A 25,871-nucleotide genomic window follows, 5' to 3' on the forward strand; every position below is an offset into this window, starting at 1 on the left:
AAGCTAAAGCGGAAAAGCAAAGCTATCCAGCTTCCACAAAATGATCTTGAGAATGTACCCACCATTTTCAAGGAGAACATCAGGAACAACTTTGAAGTTCTGAACTTTATTGATAGGAAACCAAAGGAACTGTAGAATGAAATCAAAGAAGTTGTTAAGCACGAGAGTGAAAGGAGACTGCCAAAGACCTAGAAACAGAAGAAAGCAAAATGGATGTCAGAACAGACAGTGGAAATTGCCAAGAAGAGGAGAGAAGCCAAAGTCAAGAAAGATAAAGATCTCAGGAAGGAACTTAATAGGGAATTTGAGAAAGCTGTTAGAAGAGACAAGGAGCAGTACTACAATGACATCTGTAAAGACCTTGAGGATGGAAATAGATGCGGAAAAACAAGGCATGTTTTCCAAAAGATCTCTGAACTCAGAGGGAGGTTCCAACCTTGAATTGGTATGTTAAGGGATTCCAAAGGACAGATAGTAACTGATTCAGAGAAGATCAAACAGAGATCGAAGGAGTATACTGAAAATCTGTACAGCAGGGATGTTAACATCCAAGATACTCTAGAAGATATTCCCTACTTGCAAGAACCTCTAGTATGGGAAGATGAAGTTAGATCAGCACTCCAGTCATTACCAAGTTGGAAGTCTATAGGAATTGATAGAATACCTAAAGAAATATGGCAGGCAACAGAAGAAGAATCAGTCAAGGCTCCAACCAAACCCAACTATTCCAGCAAATTTGGAGAATAACACAGTGGCCAACAGATTGAAGAGGTCAGTCTACATACCCATACCAAAGAAAGGCTACTTAACAGATTGCGCAAACCACCACACAATATCCTTAATTTTACATGCTAGCAAGATAATGCTCAGGATCATCCAATGCAGATTAGAGCCCTATGTGAAAATGGAAATGCTGGATGTTCACGCTGGTTTCAGAAAAGGCTGACGAACAAGAGACATCATTGCTGAGGCATGCTGGATAATTGAGAAAGCCAAAGAATAACAGAAAGAATTCAATATGTGCTTTATTTGACTACAGAAAAGCCTTTGATTGTGTAGACCATATCAAGTTGTGGAATATCCTTCTGAAAATGGCTGTCCAAGAACATCTCTTTGTTCTCATGAGAAACCTATACACAGGACAGGAAAGCCACGGTCCAGACAGAAGATGGTGAAACAGACTGGTTCCAGATTGGCAAAGGAGTAAGACAAGGCTGTATTTCTCCTTCTTTATTCAGCTTATATGCTGAACATATACTGAGAGAAGTTGGATTGGAAGAAGATGAGCACAGCTATAAAGTTGGAGGAAGAAACATCAATAACTTACACTATGCTGATGACACCACTCTGATAGCTGAGAATGCAGACGATCTGCAAGCTCTAGTTAGTAATGAAAGTCAAGGAGCACAGTGAAAAAATGGGGCTACGACTAAATGTCAAGAAGATTAAACTAATAACAGGTACAGCAACCAGCCTCAGAATTGACTGTGAAGACATTGAAGTAGTGGCTAGCTTCTGCCTTTTAGGATCGACCATCAACAGTAAAGAATCCAGCAGTCAAGAAATATGCCGCAGACTAGCACTTGGTAGGGTTGCAATTGAAGGCCTTGGAAAGGATATTTAAATGCCATGACGTGTCTTTACCTACAAAGATTAGAATAGTTCAGACAGTGGTTTTTCCTATGACACACTATGAATGCGAAAGCTGGACTTTGAAGACGCAAGATAAGAAAAAGCATTGATGCTTTTGATATTTGCTGCTGGAAAAGACTTTTGAGGAGACCATGGACAGCCAGGAAAACAAATAAATGGATCATAGAACAAATCAATCCAGAATTTTCACTCAAGACACAAATGACCCAGCTCAAACTATCATACTTCGGACACGTGCGAAGACCCAGCTCCCTTGAGAAGTCTATAATGCTGGGGAAAGTTGAAGGAAAGAGGAGAAGAGGATTACCAGCGGCAAGGTGGATGGACTCAATTACGACAGCAGTGAATGCATCACTGAGAGACCTTAAAGGCCAAGTAGAAGACAGAATCATCCTGGAGAGAATCTATCTATGTGGTCGCTAAGAGTCGACATCGACTTGACAGCACTTAATCAATCAGCCCTTGTAGAAGTGGAGTTATGGAGGAAAATGTGTGGTCACTATTTTTCAAGTGTTTGGATTCTTTGGTGTATAATAACTTTTCCTTAGTGAGTCCCTATGAGCATTTATTACACACCAAAGAGTCTAAACACCTCAAAAATTCCTAAAATATTGAGTATCCAGTGGCTTGCGGGTTGAGGAGTAGTTGGCACATGGGATGCCACTAATTCCCCACCTGCACCTGCAAAGCAGTGGGGTCAAATGAACAGAAGAAATGAAGGTGTGTAATGAAGACTCCAAAGAATCTAAGCACTTCAAAAATTCCTGAAAAGTACCCCGGGGGGGGGGGGGGAGTGTAGTTGACACGTGGCAGTTGACAGTTGGCACTATCCAATGACAGTCAAAATGAACAGAAGAAATGAGGGTGTATAATTAATCCTCATAGGGACCAAAAGACACCACATCCTCATAGACACCAAAGAATCTAAACACTTGAAAAATAGTAACTGCACATTTTGCTCCATAACTCCACTTCTACAAGGACTAGAGCTTAGCTTTTTTTAAAATGAAAGCTGGGGATCCATTGTAGGGTTAGGATAGGGTGACTTTGAATCCCCATTATTTCCTATGGCAGAAATATACAAAATCAGTACAAACTAAAAAAAAAAATCATTAGAAATAAGCCAAGTGCTCCACTGCCTTGAAATTTGGATGGTAGGTGGCACCCATGGGGACCTACCCACCACCCACATTGGGTGCCCCTAGAACCTTTATAAGTGGTCCTAATCAAATTGAATCAAATCCAGATCGAATCTGGGGTGATTCAGGGGGACTGATTTGGATGCAAGAATTAGGAGTGATTTGATTCGGGCACAAATTGAATTCGATTTGTGCACATCCTTACTAGAATCTTCTTTATACACTCTGTGAAGGACTTGTCGGGTGTGTCAACAGCTCACCTGGGGGAAGGTGGTATACTCCACCACCTTCCCTACTTCCTGTTAGAGGCTCCTTGGCTGCTTGCAGATGGTACTTCACTAACCAAGGGCACCAATGGGATCTGGAAAGCTTGGCAAAGCAGAACAGGTGCTGGAGCAAGGGAGTGTGGGAAGAGCCCACTGTTGTGCCCATGTGGCAGCCTATGAATGGTTTGGGCAGAGGTGTTACATAAGAAGAGCCCTGCTGGATCAGGCCCAAGGACGCCCATCCAGTCCAGCATCCTGTTTCTCACAGTGGCCCACCAGATGTCACTGAGAAGCTCACAGGCTGAGCTGAGAGCATGCCCTCTCTCCTTCCATTACTCTCCTGCCATTACTCTCCTGCATCCTGCCTCTGAGGCTGGAAGTGGCCCACAGCCCTCCGACTAGTAGCCGTTGATAGACCTCTCCTCCATGAAGTTATCCAAACCCCTCTTAAAGCCATCCAGGTTATTGGCTGTCACCACATCCTGTGGCAGAGAATTCCACAAGCTGATTATGCATTGTGTGAAAAAGTACTTCCTTTTGTTGGGCCTAAATTTCTTGTTGAAGAAACAAACATGTGCACTAGCCTCACGATAGTCTTGTATTCAAGGGGCATATTTTGCACACCGCATGTGTTGTCATAAAGGATTGAGCCTTGCCCTTCCACAGCTAAGATTCAGCCTGTGTTTAACCTTGCTCAGTAGTTTTCTGTGGTTTTTAAGACAGAGCTGATAACTTTGTCCTTCCACTCTCCATTTACTTTTCAGGTTTTCAGACCTCCAAATCCTTGGACGATGGCCATCATGAATGTCCTGGCGGAGTTGCACCAGGAGCATGACTTGAAAGTAAATGATGCTTGACTACCTTTTGCTCTTCTACTCCTTCTCTCATTCAGAACAATTTGGCAAAATTCATTCCAGTAAACTGTAGTCAGTTCAATAATGCAAGTTGTTTTTCTCCCTAATATACTGACCTTGCTTAGACAGGTCATGTGCTTCTCCTTGTAATTAAGGCAAACATTCTGGGAAGTGTGTAGCTCTTCAGGACATGGTTCTGAGTGGCATAGAAGTGAAAGTTCATTGTCGGTGTAACTTAAAATGATTACGCTATTAAACCTGAAATGATTGATTATTGCATAGCTGAATCTGAAGTTTGAAATTGAAGTGCTCTGCAAGAACCTTGCCCTGGACATCAATGAACTGAAGCCCGGGAACCTCTTGAAAGATAAGGATCGGCTGAAAAGTCTGGACGAGCAGCTGTCTGCTCCAAAGAAGGATGTCAAACAGCCAGAAGAGCTGCCGCCAATTGTCACCACTAGTAAGTGTCCAGGAATCCTTGTGTCTGCATCTGCCCAGGTGGCTGGCAAAGAAGCCTTTTCTCTCCTGGAGAAGGGTTGAGCTCTTCCCACTCGCTCCAGAGGTAGGGCATCCTGTCACTAGCGACGGCTGCATCAGCCTTGTGGGTGGCCGGGACTCTTCCCAGCTCCCTGTCCTGCCAGTCTGCTCTTGAGACAGGCACGTGAACCTTACTTCCATGCCTGAGCCTTCACATCCTACTCTTTAGAAACTTATTTCACTGAAACTGTTTTTCTGCTTTAAAGAAAACTTGAGGCGGCTAAAACAAAAGGTATAAAATGCAAATGGGTCAAAGCAGGGCAGTGGAAGATGCGAGGTGGTCTCTCCTGTCAGCTTGTCGCTTAGGAGGGCTGTTGCTGAAGTTTCCTGCTCTGGGAAGGAAGTGGCTGGCTGGCTGGCACTGAGTTCCAGCATGCCAGTGGGCTTCCCCTGCTGCTGCTGCTGCTGCGCACAGCAGGAAGGGTCTCGTGGGAGGTGTGTTAACACTGCCAAGCTTTCAGACATCACTGTGAATAAGGAAGCACCTCAGTGCAGTTCGAATAGTTTTTATTCCTGTATAGCAAAACTGTGCTGTGCAAGTGCTTCAGCCCTCGGAGCATGCGTTACAAAAGAGAGCAGAGAAGTCGCTGCAGTTGATGGTAGTTTGCCTGAGATTATCCAGCAGGATTAGAAATCCAGCTCTCCCTCATCCAGGAGGATTACTGAAGGCTTCCCTGGAGCAGAGCTATCTTCCTGACCGGTTTCTTGCCAGTCACATGCAAAAGGAATTCAGAAAGCAGCTTTCTAACACGAGTGCAGGTGTCCATTACCAGAAAACAGAGAATGTTTGATCAAGAAGGGTGGGTGGGTGGGTGGGTGGAGGAGGGCATCCATGGCAGGCTGCCGCCACCCACGAGCTCTAGAGGCGGGACTGTGTCAATGGGCAGGGCGTCAAGGCAATGGAGGCTGCTGGTCAATGATAGGGAAGCTTCTCTTCAGCCACTCTGCTGTTTGCCTCAGGAGGGCTTGATGTAGACTTCTGCTGAAACTTAGAAGCTTGTAGCTGTGATGGGATGTTCTCTTTGCCTCTAAAAATGACCCAGGGGAAGTGTCTGTGTACTTAGCAGCACAAGTGTACCGTTCAGCAAGCAATATGGTTGCCATTTCATGTGCCACAATTCTTCCTCTACTGAAACTCTATATATCCCATTCAACACATTTTGAAGTACGGAGTGAGTGAGATTCTGAAAATCTGTCTTTCTGCTCTCCTGTTTGCTCAGCTACTTCCACCACACCGGCAACCAGCACCACTTGCACAGCTACTGTTCCTCCGCAGCCACAGTACAGTTACCACGATATCAACGTTTACTCTCTGGGAGGTCTGGCTCCACATATTACTCTAAACCCAACAGTGAGTATTGGATATGGTGACGTCCAGCTGTAGTTGGGAGAGGGTTGGCCAAAGAACCATTTGTGCTGGACACAGAACTAGCTGTGTAAAATGGAGAATATCGACTGCTCTCCTTCTGCCCTTCTAGATCCCCTTGTTTCAAGCACACCCACAATTAAAGCAGTGTGTTCGCCAAGCTATAGAGCGTGCGGTCCAAGAGCTTGTTCATCCAGTGGTGGATCGGTCGATTAAAATCGCCATGACAACCTGTGAGCAGATCGTGAGGAAGGATTTTGCATTAGACTCGGAAGAGTCTCGCATGCGTGTTGCAGCCCACCACATGATGCGGAACCTGACGGCTGGGATGGCAATGATCACCTGCAGGGAGCCTTTACTGATGAGCATCGCCACCAACCTGAAGAACAGCTTTGCCACTGCACTGCGGGTAGGTTCCCTGTGTTGGGAAGGAGGGCTCCTGCAAGCCAGGTGGGCGAAAACCATGCTTTCTCGCAAGACGCCACAGTGCCCTGTTCTTCCTGCTGCTTGGGGAACATTTTTTAAAGCTGCTGATAAATTACAAAGTTGTTTTGGTGATGCCCTGTTCAGCAAATGTCATTCTCAGCAGAGCATTACGGCACATTTATTTGCCTTTGGCTCTTATTAAGGCAAAATCATTATCATGATCCAAGGTTTTCAAGAAAACCTGTGTTAGGGACTTACTTCACATGTGCTGGAGGGAGAGAGTTCTGGACATAATCCTTGGGTTGTTGCTGTGTTGCCATTATTTGCTGCTAAAATGAAGCTGATAGTCATGAAGGAGCTGGTCAGAAATATAATTATTCTGGCTGCGAATGGATTCCTTCTCACACAATGGAGGAAGGGGATTCCCTACTACGAGGTTATATCTCCCAGGCCTTGCAAATCAGCATCTGTTCCAGGTGCCCAGGTGGCCACTTCCCCAGTAGCCTAGGTGCCAGCACAGAAAATACCTTCTCTTCAGTAGTTGCTCCGTGGAGTGAATCTCTTGTTTGTGTTCACATCAGCAGTCTTTAGAACAGAAAAGAGAACTCCAGTTTTAGTACTGAGCCTGAAGAAATTTAAGTGAAAGTTTGAGTAATGGGTGTGTGAGATGTTTGCCACCTGCAAATAATAGTGGTAAGATTTCTCTTGATCTGCCAGGCAGTGGTTGGTGGTTCATGACAGGGGTCAGTGAGTGTTTCCGGATGGAGAGAGGAAACGGAATCCAGAGGCGTTTGGGTCCATTATGGCCATGGGAAGCCTCCTGTGATGGTCCAGCAGAGTGGTTAACTCCAGCACGCTAGTGTTTGTCTGATCTCTGACCAGCAAGAGGGAAAGATACCATTACAGTACTGAGTCCTTACCCTTGCAGGGCAAGTATGCCAGGCTGAGTTTGCTAATATTAGGCACACATAGGTTGCTTCAACACAGATGGCTTTTCCTGGTTTGCATACTTGGTTCAAAATGTACAGATAATGGGGTTGATGGGTCACTTTACAGTAGCCCCATGTGAAGTGTTGCCATGTTGTGAGTCTCTGGACCTTCCACACGCACTTGGCCACCAGGGGCCCTCCTTTAATGTCCTGCCTTTCCTAATAGGCAGCTTCGCCTCAGCAGAGGGAGATGATGGAGCAGGCGGCTGCGCAGTTGGCTCAAGATAACTGTGAACTGGCATGCTGCTTCATTCAGAAGACCGCTGTGGAAAAAGCTGGTCCTGAAATGGACAAGAGGCTGGCCACGGTACGTATGGCCTGTTCTGCATGCACATTTTAAAACATGATGATAAGTCATACCCAGTTGTCAAGCCATTCACCCTTTTATGTTTTTTGGGCAGGAATTTGAGCTCAGAAAACATGCCAGGCAAGAGGGCCGTAGGTACTGTGATCCTGTAGTTTTGACTTACCAAGCTGAACGGATGCCAGAACAGATCAGACTGAAGGTGAGGATTTTAGGGAATGGTGGGTGATAGTTGCTCTTAAAATTAGGACTCTGTATTGCCCAAAGAGCCCTGTTTGAATCTTCTAGATCACCGGCTATGTGTCGGACCAGATAAGCTCAATAACGGAGCTTATCTAGTTCCAGCCTCCCCCTTCCACAGCATGTGGTGGTTCTGTCCTTCCATGGTTCTGTCCCTTATTTCTTGAAATGCTGTTAAAAAGAAGCGCTTGGCACTTTCATTCGTCTTAATTTGCATGTCTTGCTTGCTTTTCTGATGATGTTTGTGCTGCTTCCTTGAAGCTGTGTGCAGTCCTTCTTTACAGCTGTAAATTAGCTAAAATTGCTGTGGAGGACAGCACAGCTTAATTCTTAGCAGTTGAAAGGAATACTGGATTTAAAGCTGAGCGTTGCTTCTCTACAGTCATGGCAGCTCCATTATGAAGAATCCTTCCTCTTGCCTCTCAACTTGAAGGAGGCAGAGCGGGAGTCTTTTGATAACAAGAGGAATGTCTCTCCTCAAAATTAATGTGCATGTGCAGCCCTCGAAGATGTTGCAAGTGAATTAAAAGGATTAACAGACTTATAGAATAATTTGAGACAAAATTAATATTTCGGAGTTCAACTTAAAATATATCGAAAGAAGTAAAGGGCATTTTATAGGGGCCTGTTGTTTTTCGTGTGTTAGATGCTTCTTTTGGCCTTACATTTTAACTGTCATGGTTTTAATATTTATTCTGATTATCTCTTGCTTTGTTGAATATAATATCGTATACCACTCTGGCAACTCTGATGGCATACAAGTCAGTCTCCCCTAATTTCAGATGGATGGAGGGTTTGCCCCTGGGTAACTGGGCATTGGGCTGGCATTCTGCTGTGCATCAGGGAGGGACTGGCTGACCTTCCTTCAGGGAACAGAAAGAAAACTCGGGGAGGGCTCGATGGGTGTTCCTAATCAGTGAAGAAGGTTCATTGGGAAGGGGATGTCTGTCCATAGCCCTCATATGGACAGCTTCAGAAATCAGGGGCACATGATGGCATTCAGAGCAATTGTAGTCTGTGTTATACTCTGCATGAGTGACACCCGTGTCTTGACAAGTTATGACTAGGAGCCAGGTCTTTTTTTATCAGGTATTCAGTGTGATGTATGGAAAAGCTTGTAAATCCAGTGCTGCTGCAAGCGGCCCCCTTCCCCTCAAGCCCTGGTGGAAGCAAGAGTCACCTTTCTCGGATGGGAAGGGCACTGCCGAATCATCATAGAATGTGTCAACTCCAGACGTAGTGCTGTGCTAGAACACTCACATCTTAGTATTGCCTCTGAAAGGCTGACAAAATTACCTCTGTTTTGCTGACAAAACCCCATGGTTAAATTCAGATTTTTCCAACTTTGTTTGGTTTAAGGTTGGTGGTGTGGACCCAAAGCAACTGGCTGTTTATGAAGAATTTGCACGCAATGTCCCTGGTTTCTTACCAACCAATGATTCAACCCAACCCACAGGAATCCTGGCTCAGCCTATGAAGGTAGAAATCCAGTTGAGAATGTTGTAGCCATTCATGGCTATTTGTGGAAGGCTAATGTAAGTTATGCTGTCTGAGCAGGCAATTCACAAGTAACTGGGCTTCAGAAGATCACTGTCCTCTTGTGTTGGTCTTCAAAGCAGTGTGTTCTTTGTAAGCCCCTCTAAAATCCCACAGCAAGAAATCTTGGGTTATGATATGGTGGAGCTGTTCTGTAGCTACCTGTGCAGTTCTGACCATGTTTATTCAGCAGTTCTGCTGAATTCTACGGGCTTTACTCCCTGGTAAGAGTTCTTATGCCTGAATATATGGGGATGCCTTACACTGTCAGTTCTCGGTTGCCTACACTGACTGCCAGTGGGCCTGCCCGCCCCTGTGGGTTTCAGATGGAGCCTTTCCCAACCCTCTCTAGAGATGCCAGGGATTGAACCTGGGACTGTATGTGAATAGAACATATTTCTTGGCCACCTTTAGGCAGTGGTCGGTTTGAATTACAGTGCTCTGAAGTCTTCTAATGTGATGAAAGTGAAAGCTCCAATGGATCTGTGCAGTAACCTAATTTAGGTACTGTTGTTGTTGGTTTTTCTCTCCCCTCAGCAAGCCTGGGCAACAGACGATGTGGCACAGATCTATGATAAGTGTATGACTGAACTGGAGCAGCACCTGCAGTCCATCCCTCACACCCTGGCCATGAATCCCCAGACTCAGGCCTTACGAAGCCTCTTGGAGGCGGTGGTTGTGGCTCGAAACTCACGGGATGCTATTGCAGCCCTTGGGCTGCTCCAGAAGGTTTGTGTGTGGGCTTGTTGTTGTATCCTTGCCTCCCCTGGGCGATCTCACAGCTTGCTTTGCTTTTAAAATGTCATCTCCCCTTATCCCCCAGCTCATTAGGGCTCAGCCTTTTTTTTCAAGAAGCCCCACTAACTTAAGGCCATATTCAGACATTATATGTTGTACAGGCATGGAGGTGTCTGTGTACATGTGCATGATTGTGTGTGAAAGATCGTGCATGTCTTGAACCTAACATGACTAGGGCTTTACTAAGGGAGAAAGTAATTTGCTACGTTTAGGATGAATGGCATTGCCAAAGGAGAAAAAGCAGCTTGCAGGCTTAATTCGAGAATCCTCCACTCAGAGGACGCCTTGTGCTGCATTTTCTCCACATGTATCTGGAGCAGAGAGGAGCCAGCCTCTGAATGCCTGATTCTCGAATTGGTTTTGAACTGGCTACCGCTTGGGCTTTGGACATTCATGGCAATCAAGAGATTTTAGATTTGGGTTCAGGTCCAGTTCACTGAAGAAGCTTCTCTGGCCCAGTTTTGGGATTCCAGTCTGTAGAGCCATCCCAAATGCCGGTTTCATCTCTTGTTATCAGTGGTGTGCTGTGTCTTGCCTCAGTTCTCTAGATTGCAGTGGGCGGGGATGAAAATGTGTGTCTCGGCAATCGAGTGGTTCCAGTGAGAAAAGGAACAGTGGGGCTGTAGCCCGACTAGTCCCTTCTGACCAGGGGGCTCAGGAGGAGGATGCTTTTTGCTTTTTTAAGGATTGTGTTTGCTGCTCTTCCTGTAGGCTGTTGAGGGTTTGCTGGATGCCACCAGCGGTGCAGATGCTGACCTCCTGCTACGTTACCGGGAGTGTCACTTACTTGTGTTGAAAGCACTGCAAGATGGCCGTGCCTATGGGTCTCCGTGGTGTAATAAGCAGATCACAAGGTCAGTAACAATGCAAGGAGTTGAGATTGGGGGTGTTTGTCTCAGAGGTAAGAAGCTTTATCAAGGGACAGAAACAAGAAGTGGCTGGCATTGTCAGTATTCATCAGATACGTTGTAAACATCTTGGGAACACGTTAGCTGCAAAGGTGGACTGTCTCAGCTGCCAAGAAGACATCAGAGTGGAGCCTGAGCCTAGTGATGATCTCAGTGGTTCAGATGCACTTTAAGTCACCCTTTGGGAAACTCACTTGCCTCCCCCTTGAATCCCAAGCTCAGTTGGTTTTTCACCAAGTTCTTAGCAAAAGGAATGGATGCCTTCAAAGCCCCAGGGCCCACAGGTCTCCTCTGCACTTTTCCTCCCTCCCACCCACCCTGCCTTCTCTCCACGGTCTACAAGAAGGCACATTTGGTATGTGCACCCCCAAGTGAATCCACCTGGTGTCTGTGCCCCCTAGATACCCCCACACGCCCCCAACCTGTTCAGCCAAGGCCTCTTGGTTCACCCAAACCCAAACATGCCTCTACCTTGCTGCTACGAGTCATTAGTGGTCCAGTCAATGAAGGGAGTGCTTGAACATGTGGAATATCTGAAGAACAAATTAACATCCCAAATCTCTGCACTCTGGGTATTTGGATTGAGAGGAAAGTTGGGTTGACATAACAAAATGTCTGCTCTTTCCAGGTGCCTGATTGAATGTCGCGATGAATACAAATATAATGTTGAGGCCGTGGAGCTCCTGATCCGTAACCATCTCGTTAACATGCAGCAGTACGACCTTCACTTGGCTCAGGTGAGAGGCCAGCACTGACTTCTTTCCAAGTGCCATCATGGAGGCTACTGAATGAAAGCACTTCACCATCTTTGGCATTCTTTTTATTGGCAGTCGATGGAGAATGGCTTGAACTACATGGCTGTGGCCTTTGCAATGCAGCTGGTCAAAATCCTCTTGGTGGACGAGAGGACCGTTGCTCATATCACGGAAGCAGATCTCTTCCACACCATTGAAACTCTGATGAGAATCAATGCTCACTCCAGAGGGAATGCGCCAGAAGGGTAATGCTCGGAATGGCTGCTGCAGATGTCGCAAGTCTTGCAGACAGTCTAGTGTTTTTTTTTAAAATGTCACAGAGGCTCCGTCATTCCGCTTTCACCTTCTTCCTATGTCCTGATGTTGCTGGGTAGCATCCAACATCCCTCCGAATTACAATCTGAGTGAATTATTGTATAATTTTAAGTGAAATACTGTATAAGAGCAGCATCTACAGATTCTTGGTTCTACCTTGTCCAGGCACAACTGTTCCGTTTGAGGTCCGTTGCCCCTTTTCTTCCAGCTGAGAGCCAGAGTGCATATTTGGAAGGTGTCGAATGGGTACAGCCTTCCTGGGACAGGGCCACCTGAGCATGTAGGGAGGTGGCTGTTAAGGTTTGGATGCTCTTCAGTATCGCAAACTCCCTGCACATCGGAAATGTCTGCCTCCGGAAGAAGACTAGACTGGAACCCTTTCCCCCCCACAAGCACATTTTCTATATAAGAGAAGTTGTAATATGGCAGAGCATTCAAACATGGCATCCCCCACCTGTCTTTGGAAGTGGTGCAATCGTAGGACTGTGAGGCTTGCTCGGTGTGTTTGCTTGGCCTTTGCTTAGTGTCCTACCTTGTGGCTTTGTCTTCCCTTCACATGGCTTGTATAGAGGCAGTGGCACCTCTCCTCTTTGCTCTGGGAGGCTTTGATGTTTTGCAGTTGCTGGGCCTTGTCTCACACCCAGCCTCTCTGTGGGCTGATGTTTCACACATGTGTGGCTGTTTGTGTGTGTGTTGGGGGGGTGGGGTGTAAATGGATGGGGATGGGCCCTCACTCAGTGGCAGAGCACATGCTCTGCATGCAGAAGATTCCGTCTCCAAGGAGAGCTCAGAAAGAGATTTCTCGGGGTGGAACTCTGTGCAGTGCTGGTGATGCAGTGTACTCACTGCTGGTCAGGAAGATGAACCACAGTGGTCTGGTGGTAAGAGTAAAATGAGATATGTGCCACCCTGACTCCCTTCATAAACGTGCAAAATACTGTATGCTAGGTTACCGGAGGACAAAGGGCAGTCCAGTAACTACAAATGAAATGTGTGCACATCTTTTTAAAAATCCAAAACTCAGCCTCTTATTTTGGATCTTTTCTAGGTTGCCGCAGCTGATGGAAGTGGTACGGTCCAACTATGAAGCCATGCTTGACCGTGCTCACGGAGGGCCAAACTTCATGATGCATTCTGGGATATCTCAGGCCTCCGAGTACGATGATCCCCCTGGCCTGAGAGAGAAGGCAGAATATCTGCTGAGGGAGTGGGTGAATCTCTACCACTCTGCTGCAGCTGGGCGTGACAGCACCAAAGCCTTCTCTGCATTTGTTGGACAGGTAGAGCGCTTTGGGAAAGAGAGAATAGGGGCATTAAACAGAGTGCCCAAATTCAACAGAATTAGGGCATGATGCCCTCAGGTAAAAATTCAGCATTGGGCAGCACTGAGTCCCCTCAAGTTCTCGTGTGAATACCACCTGTCATCCCTGTGGGCTGAAGAACGTGCCTGGCAGTTCTTGGTTTTAAAAAAATAGCTATGCGGCCCTTCAAATACTGAAGCTGCTGCATGGGAGCTGTTTTTCTGTGTATGACTCTTGCTCAGCTGGGAGAAAGTTCAGATGACCCAGCCATCTTGGCACTTGGCCAGTCAGGTGGGTCCTGGCCACAGAATTGGCATCCCATGATGGGAATGACTTGTGTCGTGTGTCACCCAGCTGGGCTACTTAAAGCCTTGCAGGAGCTGCTCTTGCTGGCCTTGTTCACAGGAGGAGTCACAATTGCTCTGCCGCTTGTGAGAAGACAGAAGAGGTTTGCTTGGCGCGGGTGGCTTTCAGCATTGCTTTGCAGCCCTTGTGCAGCTGAATTTTCCTTTTCACTATCTAAAGGCCAGAAGTCCCGCACACCTCACAGGGGATGCTTGGGGCCAGGTGGATAGACCTGCCAGTGTGCCTGAAGCATGACGGATGCACCCCTGTGGCAAGGGAGGTGCATAGTCAGGCCCTGTGGAGTTGGGCAGCAGCCCTCCTGCAAACCAGGACCGCACGGCTACTGGGGTTGCCTCTTCCACGATAGTCCTGTCTGGGGTGGGGCTTGACTACACAGGACTCCTCTTGTGCCCCGGGTGTAACATGGATCAGTTAACCAATGGGGACACAGGTGAGTTCTTCCAGTCTGAGTCTAGCTCTGTTCCCACAACAGATGCACCAGCAAGGCATCTTAAAAACGGACGACTTGATCACGCGGTTCTTCCGTCTTTGCACTGAAATGTGTGTGGAAATCAGCTATCGGGCCCAAGCTGAGCAGCAGCACAACCCTGCTGCCAACCCCACCATGATCCGTGCCAAGTGCTACCACAATTTGGATGCCTTTGTCCGCCTTATTGCACTGCTGGTGAAGCACTCTGGGGAGGCCACCAACACCGTCACCAAGATCAACCTGCTCAACAAGGTGGGGAGCGTCTCGGTCCACGTGGCTGCTTTGCCTCGGCAGGCTGGGAATGGATGGCCAGGAGGTTTATGGGATAGGACACCTAGAGACAGAGGGGCACAGATAGTTTGTTTGCCCAAAACCTCATTGAAACAAATGGGGGATGGTTTGGTGCAACCGAGTGTGGGGAACAAGAGCCAGGAAATTTCTGGTCGAGATCTCAGCTCAAAGCAGGAGGATATAATGGGTGTGTCTCTGCTGTCTCCGGCTGTAACCTGGGGGTATGAACTGACCTATTTGTAAGGGTTATTGAGGGATGACGTGGATTGTGCTTTGAGCACCAGAGACAGCACTTTGGGCCTTTAGCTTTGATACTGTCAACAGATACTGAGTTGGAGTCCGAAGCCTACTGTTGAATTGACAGAAATATATTCTTTTTTTATAACCTGCTAATAGGGTCACTGTGTGGCTCTAAATCTTAATAATCCAAGATTAACATCTCAGAGTAGCACACTGAGCATCTTGATCTGGTCCCCTCTGTAGGTTCTCGGGATAGTGGTGGGGGTCCTTCTGCAGGATCATGATGTTCGTCAAAGTGAATTTCAGCAGCTTCCCTACCACCGCATTTTCATCATGCTGTTGTTAGAATTAAATGCTCCTGAACATGTCCTGGAAACCATCAACTTTCAGACACTCACAGCCTTCTGGTAGGTACCACTGAAATTCCCTTGGCAGTATGCCTGTTTAAAATAAAGTGTTATTTAATAATTCTGGGTAATCTTAACATGTAGACCTCTTAATATGCCTGGTCTCTTGTTAGCAGAATAGAAAGGCACATTAAGTAAATTTGTAGATTAGGTGAATTTTTTACTCTAGGAAGGAGTTTGAGCAGAAGGAGGTGCCAGACACCTCTTTCCCAGGTGTCTAGAAAGCAGGCTTTTTAAATCTCAGAGAATGCCACCTAATCAGAAAGGTCTGGCACCTCCTTCTGAAAGCTTGCACTGCTAGACTCTCAAACTGCTTTCTAGAGAGAAAAAATTCACCTAATCCACAAATTTACTTAATGTGCCTTTTTATTCTGCTAAATTGTGTCTAGAAGACAGGCTTTAAGTCTAAGAGAATGTCACCTAAGGGTTTTTGAGAACTCTGTTTTTGGAATTACTTGCTCTTGTGTTTATTTTCCTAAGATTCTCCTTCCCCCAATAAGGCAGTGGGGAGATGCAAATGTGTGGGGCCAGGCGTTGAGTTTGAAGGAGCAGCCTGGAAGGCTCCTGCCCGTCCTCCCTGCCCCAGACTAGCACCCGGTGGCTGAGGCCCTCCCTGATCTTGAGCAGGGCCTCTTTACCATGCTTCCTGTCTAGCTGGCAAGCATGGGCTTCCACTCCGCCTCCTCTGCTGCAAATGGCCTCCCCTTCTGTGTCTCCACCAGAGGGCGCTCTAGCAAGTGGGACCAAGGCAAGCCCTGTTTTCAGGCTGCTCCTCCTTCTTCCCACCTCCTCCACTTCAGCCTGGCCAGCAAGAGAGAAGGGCCTTGCCTCTCTGCTCTTGTGGCTGTCTGGCTGCTTACTCTGTGCTCTCTCCTCCATCTTGGTCCTGCCCCGTTCAAGCTGTCAAGCACATCTGCCTCTTGGTTTCCACTTTCCTGCCTGTTCTATGGCAGCTGGTGTGGTAGTTCGGAGAAATGTCTAAGATGTTGGAATGTAGATGCCCCATCCAAGTCAGACATAGCCAGAGTCCCACTTACAGGGTCCATACCCTTTGGGAGGAAGGCTCTCAAAGATGTCCTGGCAGAAGCTCAAGACAAACATCCGGCCATGCCATCTGGCTCCAGGAAAGGGCAACAAAGCCCAACACCTTCCCTGGCCAAAAAAAGCCAAGAGCCTCAGGGAAGGCAGCCCCGTTCCCCACCGGATCATCTGCTTGCCTCCATGGAAGGGCTGTCCATGTGGTTCTTGAAGTGTGTGCAGCCCACTTCAAGGGAGGCACGGTTCTTACAGATGGCGTTTTGTGCAAACGCTGCTCAAAAGTGGCACCTGGGGCGCTTGTTTGGAGGCTGCCTTAGGTATGGGCCAGTCACCTGCCTCAAATACCCTTTGTGTGGGGATGGGTCCCCCACCCATCCCCACACAAAGGGTATTTGAGGCAGGTGACTGGCCCATACCTAAGGTGTTGCAGAGGGGAAGCCTTATTGAATGAGTGTGCAGTGGGCATGTTGGAAGAGCTTGCTGCTTCTGTTTAGATAAGGTGAATGAATGGAATGAAGTCTCTTCAGTTGACTGCACATTTCTGGGTAATCTGTTGGGAACAGAACAACTAGTCCTCCTCGGCAGCCATTGAGGCAAGCAGCAAGGTGGCCCCTCCATCGGCCTGTCATTTGCCCCCTCCCCTCTGACAACTCTCCCCCCCCCAACTGTTGTTTGACTTTTTTATAAAGACTGTGAGCCCTTTGAGGACAGAATTATTATTTCTGAAGAATGTTGTCAGCTGCTCTGAGCCTTTCAGGAAGAGCAGGATATAATGTGACAAACCAGCCGCCAAGGAAGGAGAAGGCACTCCTGCCTGCTGCCCCGCCAGTCCCACTGCCGCGCATGGGGAGCCTCCTTCACAGACCGATGGGCCTTCTTCCAGGCAGTCCAACGATTGCCTCTTCTGCTGGACAGACTTGTTCCACCCCCGGAGTCCAGGGGTCCCCAGAAGCCCGGCCCCTTTGCAGACCCCTGATGCTGCTCAGATGTCTGATCTGTGGTTACAGGTCAGCACAGAAGCTTGCTTGAATTAGGAAATAGAGAGCTGCATTTCAGGGGCCGTATGTTCTGCTTGCTTGAGAGGCCCTGGACTTGCCGGATACCCTCAGCCTAGATTGGAACGCCAATCTCCCGGAATGTGTTGAAGTGCCCTGACACCCAGCTGCTGTGCTCTGCTCTTTTTCTTTCAGTAACACATTTCACATCCTGAGACCTACAAAAGCTCCAGGTTTTGTTTATGCTTGGCTAGAGTTGATCTCCCATCGGATATTTATTGCGAGAATGCTGGCACATACCCCACAGCAGAAGGTGTGGCTGCAGTTTATCTTCTGTAACTAACGAAGCTTCCACAGTGAATAAGGATGCATCTTGGTTTGCAGGTTTTGTTTAACTAGAATGACTTTATGCCATTTACAATTTTTGGATGTCTGTTTTCAACATACAATGTTCGTTTGGTCTCCCGTACTCTCACAATGTAGTTGCAAGGAGTTTAGTTCAATAGATTGCCTGAGCAGATGCAGAGACCTGAGCCCCATCCAGGTGGATAAAAACCCAATCTCGAACCCTCACCCTCACCCTCCCCTCCGTGCACCAGCAGAGGAAGTTCTACACTTCTGGCCCTGGTTTAGAATTACTTGGGATTTACTGTGACATCCAGACCCAGAAACTGTTTGCTGCCTCTTTTGTGTAGAGAAGGGTCCCTGGGTAAAAATGTATCATGCTTGACCTCAAAAATATATATGGTAGAATAGGCATACACTATATTGTGGTTATGGGCAGGAAACAAAAGGCAGGACAAGACTGAAATCCACCTGCTGGCTCCAAGAGATGCCATCTTGTATCATCCCTCCTTGGAGGATCCTTCATTTTGCTCACCTGGGTGAGCTTTGAATATTGCTAGTTTTTTGCTCTTCAGCAACCCAATGATCTCTGCAGTTGGATTGGTTCTCAAATGATAAGTGTTTACATAAAACAAACAAGGACATCTCCTTTTCATCTTAATAAAATCAACTGCTCTACCCACGAACTGCCAGCCCCTGCTTGTAGAAAGTTCTGGACCCAGCGTTGTATCTAAACAGACCAAGATCCGATGTGCAGAGACCCACAGGCTGCAGTGAGCAAGCTGAGTTTTCTGTTAGTAAAGCACATCTGGAGAGTCGGAGGACCTCTTTGAGCAGGACTTCACCTCTTTAGCCCTCCAGCTTCAGCAGGAATGATAGGAGTTTTAATCCCGCATCTGCAGGCGGGCTGGAGTTGGGGCAATGCCTGTCCCAAGGCATTGGCACTCGTTAGTTGCAAATCCACCTGTTCAGTGAATATATAAAATAATGAGAAAATTGATTGAAAATTGCCTTTGGATTTGAATTGAACCAACTTGGCCCTCTTAGACATCTAAACGAAGCTTGTCATAGCCTATGAAGTTGCAACCTGTTGCCTATAGCGATAGCAATAGCAATAGCACTTACATTTATCTACCACTCTATAGCTGGAAGCTCTCTAAGCGGTTTACAATGATCTTAGCATATTGCCCCCCCAACATTCTGGGTACTCATTTTACCGACCTCGGAAGGATGGAAGGCTGAGTCAACCTTGAGCCCCTGGTCAGGATCGAACTTGTAACCTTCTGGTTACAGGGCGGCAGTTTTACCACTGCGCCACCAGGGGCTCTATAAGATTGCTGCCACCACACTGCCCTTGCATTTAGGCAAACTTGGCAAAGAAATTCCAGTAAGCTGACACTTCCTCTTATTTCCCTCAAGCCCAAAGTGTGTTGAAGAGAGTTCAACCATAAATCACCCCATGTTGAGCAAAATGGGCTGGGCACCCTGGATTTCTTCTTTCAGGCAGTTTGCTGGTAGCCCTAAGAGACTAAAAACAGGAATTGTTCAGTGCCACTGTAATATAATGTGAGTTGCTCATTCCACCACACTGGGGAGTAGTCCAGGCATGATCATAAACATAACAGCAACAATCTCATCGTGGTCCTTTCATGTAACTTCTCTTTGTAGGGGTGGCCTATGTATGCCCAGCTGTTGATTGATCTGTTTAAGTACTTGGCTCCTTTCCTGAGAAATGTGGAACTCGCCAAACCTATGCAAATTCTCTACAAGGTAAATTATGCCATCGACGGCTGTAAAGTGTGTCCGGGGCGGGAAGCAGAAGAGGAGTGAATTCCCAGCCAGTTCTGGCACTGAAAATGGGCATAGATATTCAGGCAGCTTATTGTCCTGGTAGTGGCTAGAATTTTGACTCTGAAGTTTGTTGCAGCCAGCATAACATTCCCTTCACCTGTTTTCCATGTACTGGCGTTAAGTGGAATTCTTCCTATGCTTTCAAAGCCAGCAATTTTTACAAGGCCTTTCTAAGGTCTGCCAAGAATTGTCCTCATAAGAGGGGTAGAGGGACTGAGCTGAGAATTGAACCAGAGGCGTCTGAGCCTCTGGTGACCAGTTTGCACCAGCTCTCTGCAGCCCAGATGTGCTGGGAAGGAAAAGTCACCTCTGCTTCGGGAAGGTTTCGTGTGTCTGCAGCTGGGGGTGGAATAGTGGTGCTTAGCCAGTCCTCTTCTTTGCAGGGTACTCTGCGTGTGTTGCTGGTCTTACTACACGATTTCCCAGAATTCCTTTGTGACTACCACTACGGGTTCTGTGATGTGATTCCTCCAAATTGCATTCAGCTAAGGAATCTGATCTTGAGTGCCTTCCCACGTAACATGAGGCTTCCGGATCCTTTCACTCCCAACCTTAAGGTAATGCACATGGTTTAATCAGAGCTGTGAGAGTGTTCTTGCTAATGATCATTGGTTGAAATGACTGAGACGCTCACATCTAAGCATTTGTGACTGTTGCTGCAACTGCTAGGACTTCTTGGATTCAGAGCATGCCGCTTCCAAGATTCACTTGAGCAGCAGGGCCTCTCAGCAAGACCCTGCTCAGTTTGCTTCCCGCCGGCTTTGCCTAAGCCAAACTGCTGTGTTGTGCTTGAAGTTTTCCCTTTGGGGAAGCTCATGCTGTCTTCCTCACTGGATCTTCCCATGTCAAGGACGTGGCTGTGAAGGCGTGATCCTCGCACGCCTGGCCAGAAAGGGGCCCTGAGGTGCTGGTGCTTGCTTGAAGGCTGGGTCCTGGGATCCCCAGGAGTTGTGGGCTCTGAATGCCATCAGCCCCAGCCACAACAGCATCTGGGGACCCAGGCTTAAGACCCCCTGCTTGAGTGTACCGGATGGCTCATGCTGCCGTTCCTCCCCCATCCCCTCAGTACTCCTTTGCCAGTCCTTTCATGCCTTGGTCCTCTAAAGGCCCCGCCTTCTCCCCAGTTTGAGTGAGCAGTGGAGAAATCTTGTGAACCTGAAAAGCCCATTTAGAAGCCTGTGAAACAGACAAGAAAGCAAGTAGAAGCAGCCGCCCTGGCTAAACCCACTCCTCGGTTGTTCCCTTTTGCACTCCTCCTCCATGCAAGCATGGAATGCTGTGCTGTCCCAAGAATCCTGTAGCCAGACCCTTGTAAAAGTACTGCTGGAATTGTGTGTGTGTGTGTGTGTGTGTGTTCTTGACAGGTGGACATGCTGAGTGAGATTAATATTGCTCCACGGATACTCACCAACTTCACTGGAGTGATGCCACCTCAGTTCAAGAAGGACTTGGACTCTTATCTCAAGACCCGCTCTCCAGTCACGTTCCTGTCTGACTTGCGCAGTAACTTGCAGGTGAGAAGCTTCTCCCAGTGCGACATGTGGATGGAGGTTGGGGATGGCCACTAAAATGCGCGTGCGCACACACACACACACACACACACACACACGCCCCCCCCCCCATGTCTGCTGTGCTATCTGCACTGGAGCGGCGTTTCACTTCACGAGCCTGAAAGTGGCCTCCATGGAACACAAGCACTTCAGGCCTCCGGAGCGCGAAGTGCTGTGGGGCTCAGCCCCAGTGCAGGATCTGTTGCACATCCATCCCATTTGGCAACGTGCTGATGGATCAATTTGACTTGAGCCAGACAGCAGCATCTTATAGAGGTGTGGGTTTGCCCGAGAAGCACTTGCCTCTTTGGGGACAAATCCTAAAATGCAGGCTGTGTGACGGTGGCAGTGGCAGGGAAGAGACGAGAAAGCTGCCTGCTGCTCCCTCTGAAGACTTAAGCAGGCTCTTGCCAGTTCTGCACTGTGGCTCAGACCTTGAAAGCACCCGAGAGTTTGTTTGGTGCTCTGGCCAGTGTCCAAGGTGGTAAGTTCTCTTGCTTTGCACTTTGCCCCACTAGGTGTCGAATGAGCCTGGCAATCGCTACAACATCCAGTTGATAAATGCCTTAGTGCTGTACGTAGGTACTCAAGCCATTGCACACATCCATAACAAAGGCAGCACGCCCTCCATGAGCACCATCACCCACTCCGCTCATATGGATATCTTCCAGAATCTTGCTGTAGACCTGGACACAGAAGGTATGAAACCGGGCTCAAGGCGGGTTGAGCTTTGGGTACATTGCAGTGGGAACGGAAGGTTTCAGCTTTCTGTTCTGGCGGCCAAATACGCCGTCTTGGAGGATGGAGACAGCAGTGCAAGGAGCAATTCTGTTTTCTGTAGGGAACCTGGAGTTTGAGTGAGACCTCATTGCTGTCTGTTTGGAGGGATGAGGCATTCTCTCTTAACGTTTGCTTGTGGTTGGTCTCTTATACTAGACTCCTTCCAACCAGCTGTAGCTACACAGTCTGTGTGCCTGAGTGAGAGCAGCACAACACACCCTTTCATTTCTCTGCACTCCACACAAGCTCATCTGCTACTGGTCCCACTAGCCCAGATCAGAGTCCTGATTCTGTCTTCGCCTCTGTCTGCATCCCTCCTTGGCTCATGTCTGTGGAGTTCTTCCTCTCTAGGCCCACATCTCCCTGCATCACCCTAGGCCCACATGGCCTGCCCCTCTGCTTCTCCCAATTCTACTCTGCCCCATCTCTATACTAACTTTGTGTTGATTCCTGACCTTTGGCTTTGATACCATTTCACACATCTACCACCCCGCCCCCTATAAATTTTCAGTTGGGTCTTTATTTACTGCTTCTAGTAGAGCACAGTGATTTGTGTAAAAGGTACCAGATTGTATTGAGCTTTTCGGTTGCTGAGGCCAGGGACATCTCATGGGTTATCCTCTTTCACGAGCTCCAGGCAGGACAGAAAGTAAATAGTTAAAAAACTAAGCCACACCCACTAGAGCCTGAGGGGGATCACCCCACCCCAGTTCTTTCTGTCCTCAGCAAGCTCCATGGCAGCGTTTTTCTAGCTCTCTCTATTTTCTGCTGATATTACTTCTCTAATTGACTTCCTAACTCCCCAAAAGTCAGGGTATGCACTGAGAGAGGGGGAAGGGGTCACGTGACTGTGGGGTCGATTTTGGGGTTCAGGGACTGGCAAGTGATTACAGGATAAACTGCTGCTACGAAAAATCCACCCTGTCCTGACCAGGGTGCTCCACTCACCCCCACAAAGTTAGCCTTGTACTCCTGTTACCTGCCACCTAAACACGGCAGCTTGCTCAGTTTTTCAAAATGTGGATGTTGGTGACTTTACCTGTCACAGAGCAGGAATGTTTACTTTCCATCTCATTGTGGGTAGAACCTCTTTGGTCAAATTGCCAGTCGCAGAATGTTTCCTAATAAATAAGCAGTGTCACATAAACAGTGGAATAACTTCCTACAACACTAAAGCACAATCCAGGCATTTAAGCACTTTCTTATCCTCTATAATAAAGAGCCACGGTGTAATCCCGTGTCTCCCTGCCCGTGTCTTTCTCAGCCGTTCTGGGCATGCGCTCCAGAGAAAGATACGGCCGCAGAGACACGGCGGCCATGTTGGGGCCGGGAGGAGGAGAAGCGGCGGGCCGAGGAGAAACAGCCAACACAGGGAGGAGAGTGCGGGCGAGGCGGCGGTGGCCGCGGCGGGCCGACTGGCCCTGATGGGGGCGGACGCCGCGGCGGGAGTGCGGGCGAGGCGGCGCTGGCCGCAGCGGGGCAACTGGCCCCGATGGCGGCGGCCACCACAGCAAGGAGACTGGGCCCGAAGGCGGCGGCCGCCACGCCAGGGAGACTGGGCCCGCTGGCGGCGGGGGCCGCAGCGGAAGGACTGGGCCCGCTGGCAGGGGCAATCTACTAGCGCCCGTTAATCTAACGGGCTTAAAATTACTAGTTAAGTATAATTGCAGAAGTACTTCATCTTGACTGAGTTCTACTTGAAAAAATGCTAAATTTAAGAAATGTTAAAATGTACTCCTTGCAGTAGTAGTAAAGGATTTATTTAGTTCTAAACCAACATGTTTTAATGGTTTCAAGAAGCAATTGAGGTGCTTTCAATCCTCCACTGTAAGCCCTCTGGGGAGGGAGCCTGCCCCTTCCTCATTCTGTACAGTGCTTGGCTAGGATGGTTGAGCAGAGATGGTGGCACAATCACTGTGTTCAGCCTTCTGACCTTTGGGATGTAATTCTGAATGTCCGGCTAGTCTACTTGGGTGTCTGTCTTCCTTTGTTTTGAAGAGACTGGTAACTGCGGTTAAACGTTCTGTGTTCCAGGTCGGTACCTCTTCTTGAATGCAATTGCCAATCAGTTACGGTACCCAAACAGTCACACGCACTACTTCAGCTGCACCATGCTGTATTTGTTTGCAGAGGCCAACACTGAAGCAATTCAGGAACAAATCACCAGGTAAGAAGTCGCAGCTTCCATTTGTCTCCCCTGGAAGCCTCCCTGAGCAGACTAAAAGATGGCCAAGACCAACAAACAGGGGTGTCTGGGAGGCCCAAAGGAGGCCCCCTTGTGCATTTTGTTCCCTGAGGCTTAACCAGTTTTTCTTTTGCAGAGTTCTCTTAGAACGGCTGATTGTAAATAGGCCTCACCCCTGGGGTCTCCTCATTACCTTCATTGAGCTGATTAAAAACCCAGCATTTAAGTTCTGGAACCACGAGTTTGTTCACTGTGCTCCAGAAATTGAAAAGTGAGTGAGTAAAACGGTTTTGGTGTATCTGCCGGGGTGGGGTGTGTGTGTGTGTCAGTTCTACGGACTCCGGTGCTCCCAGGGGAGAGGGGCTTGTGTCTCGAGTGAAGTGTCCCCTTCCTCTTGTTGCAGGCTGTTCCAGTCTGTTGCACAGTGCTGTATGGGCCAGAAACAGGCACAACAGGTAATGGAAGGAACTGGAGCTAGTTAGAGGAAGCAGGTCTGCCGGAAAGGATGCCAGCCTGGAGGTCTCCATCCCATGCGCGTGGATCTCTCCAGACCTCGGAGACTGCCGCCCCCCCACCCCCACCCCCGTGTTGGGCTTACATCACAGATCTTTATGTGAGAAGACTCCTCCTATGTGGGCATGTTCCAAAGTTCAAAACAAGTTTTGACTCTTGGCCAAAATTCAGAAGATGCTGTGAATATAATTTTGAACTATTGTAAATACATAGAACAGAAATATTTGTCTGGACTTTGGGTTTGTGCAAATTGTGTTTCAAGAGAGGCACACGCTTGGTGCCTGACCGGCTCGGAAGAAAGTGGTGGCTGCTGGGGCCGAGCACTTGTCTGGGGCAGACCTGCTCGTCCTGACATCCCCAGACTCCCAAAGAATACGGAAAAGCCAGTTTAAATATTATGTAACTTATTTTTCTTGTGGACGGGGGACCCATAAATCACAAAGGTGTTGAAGAGGGGGGAAATGGATGTGTGGGAACACAGGAGCCAATGGCATATGGGAGGAGTGGGGTGGGGTGGGGAGAGGGGTGGACAAGGTTCCAGCACGTTGCTTTTCTCTGTATCAGATGCCGACAGCAAGAGGCATGGAAAGTGGTGGACTCCTTGTTTCGGTTGGCAGAGATGCACACCTCAGGCAGGCCCTTTGGGAGAGGGCTGGTTGCTTAGCAAGAGAAACAAGACCGGGCCTGTAGATTTTCCTTTCCCGACACTTGTAAATTTTGGAATGGGGGAGGGTATGAATCTATTAACTGCTCCCCTGTGGCCACAAAGTTTTGAGTTTGTAAAAAGAACAAAAAAGGACCAATACAGCCCATTTTGTAACGATTTTGAATGTTTTGTAAATGTATTGGTCCATGTGTTGTATTTTGTAGCCTTTCTAGTTCTCTTGGGCTTTAGTTCTCCCACTTCTTGTATGTATGCATTCTGTAGTTAAACATTAAAGTCATGACAAGCAGCAAATGTCCTCCTTCTCGTCTCCTAAGTAAGATGCTGTTAAGTGTTTCTTGCTGCTCAGCGGAAAGGAATTTGGATTTTCTTCTTGGGTCATGTGGGGACCAGTCTGGCTTTATTTTCATACCATCCAGCAAAACAGGCAAATGTATATATATTGCGGTAACAGAACAGGACCGTCGTCTCATGACAAGTCGTCCCCAACTCCCCAGGCAGAAGTTTGCATGGCTTCCGCAGCATAGCCAGGTATACACTGAGCTGGTCTCTTAAGGGACTATCGGAACATGCTTGGCACACCAAGATGGTACCTTAAGGGCCACTGTGGCACATACACAGAATAGGCAGAGGCCCTGGTGCTTGGTCTGTGGAAGATAGAAAGCAGGGTTCAGAGACTGGCACCCTGGCCTTCCCTTTATCCACCAGGAGCGAGAGGGTGGGCAGAAGTGTGCATTTTGCACAACTCAAAAGTGTGGGAGAGGCGTGTAAGCCATATGCAGGATGCTGC

At 48.0% G+C, this 25,871-nt stretch overlaps 1 protein-coding gene across 7 annotated transcripts in view; it reads left to right on the forward strand.

The window, feature by feature from the left end:
* Positions 1 to 25,375, forward strand: part of CNOT1 (CCR4-NOT transcription complex subunit 1) — a 93,865-nt gene extending 68,490 nt beyond the window's left edge. For 6 of the 7 annotated variants that reach the window (XM_053270863.1, XM_053270860.1, XM_053270862.1 and 3 more), the window contains 22 exons: positions 3,823 to 3,900; positions 4,195 to 4,372; positions 5,670 to 5,800; positions 5,928 to 6,224; positions 7,397 to 7,537; positions 7,632 to 7,736; positions 9,134 to 9,253; positions 9,848 to 10,039; positions 10,820 to 10,962; positions 11,645 to 11,753; positions 11,847 to 12,016; positions 13,135 to 13,366; positions 14,226 to 14,474; positions 14,997 to 15,160; positions 17,389 to 17,506; positions 19,207 to 19,308; positions 19,773 to 19,946; positions 20,754 to 20,903; positions 21,458 to 21,638; positions 23,754 to 23,886; positions 24,041 to 24,175; positions 24,308 to 25,375. In XM_053270863.1, coding sequence (XP_053126838.1) covers positions 3,823 to 3,900; positions 4,195 to 4,372; positions 5,670 to 5,800; positions 5,928 to 6,224; positions 7,397 to 7,537; positions 7,632 to 7,736; positions 9,134 to 9,253; positions 9,848 to 10,039; positions 10,820 to 10,962; positions 11,645 to 11,753; positions 11,847 to 12,016; positions 13,135 to 13,366; positions 14,226 to 14,474; positions 14,997 to 15,160; positions 17,389 to 17,506; positions 19,207 to 19,308; positions 19,773 to 19,946; positions 20,754 to 20,903; positions 21,458 to 21,638; positions 23,754 to 23,886; positions 24,041 to 24,175; positions 24,308 to 24,386 — 3,381 coding nt within the window. In that variant the 3' untranslated portion in view covers positions 24,387 to 25,375. Of the gene's footprint in view, positions 1 to 3,822; positions 3,901 to 4,194; positions 4,373 to 5,669; positions 5,801 to 5,927; positions 6,225 to 7,396; positions 7,538 to 7,631; positions 7,737 to 9,133; positions 9,254 to 9,847; positions 10,040 to 10,819; positions 10,963 to 11,644; positions 11,754 to 11,846; positions 12,017 to 13,134; positions 13,367 to 14,225; positions 14,475 to 14,996; positions 15,161 to 17,388; positions 17,578 to 19,206; positions 19,309 to 19,772; positions 19,947 to 20,753; positions 20,904 to 21,457; positions 21,639 to 23,753; positions 23,887 to 24,040; positions 24,176 to 24,307 lie in introns of those variants that run through there. The other variant, XM_053270866.1, reaches the window with a different exon arrangement.
* Positions 25,376 to 25,871: the final 496 nt, after the last annotated feature.

This window comes from Hemicordylus capensis, chromosome 9 (genome assembly GCF_027244095.1).
Source record: "Hemicordylus capensis ecotype Gifberg chromosome 9, rHemCap1.1.pri, whole genome shotgun sequence".
In the NCBI taxonomy this organism is placed as follows: domain Eukaryota; kingdom Metazoa; phylum Chordata; class Lepidosauria; order Squamata; family Cordylidae; genus Hemicordylus; species Hemicordylus capensis.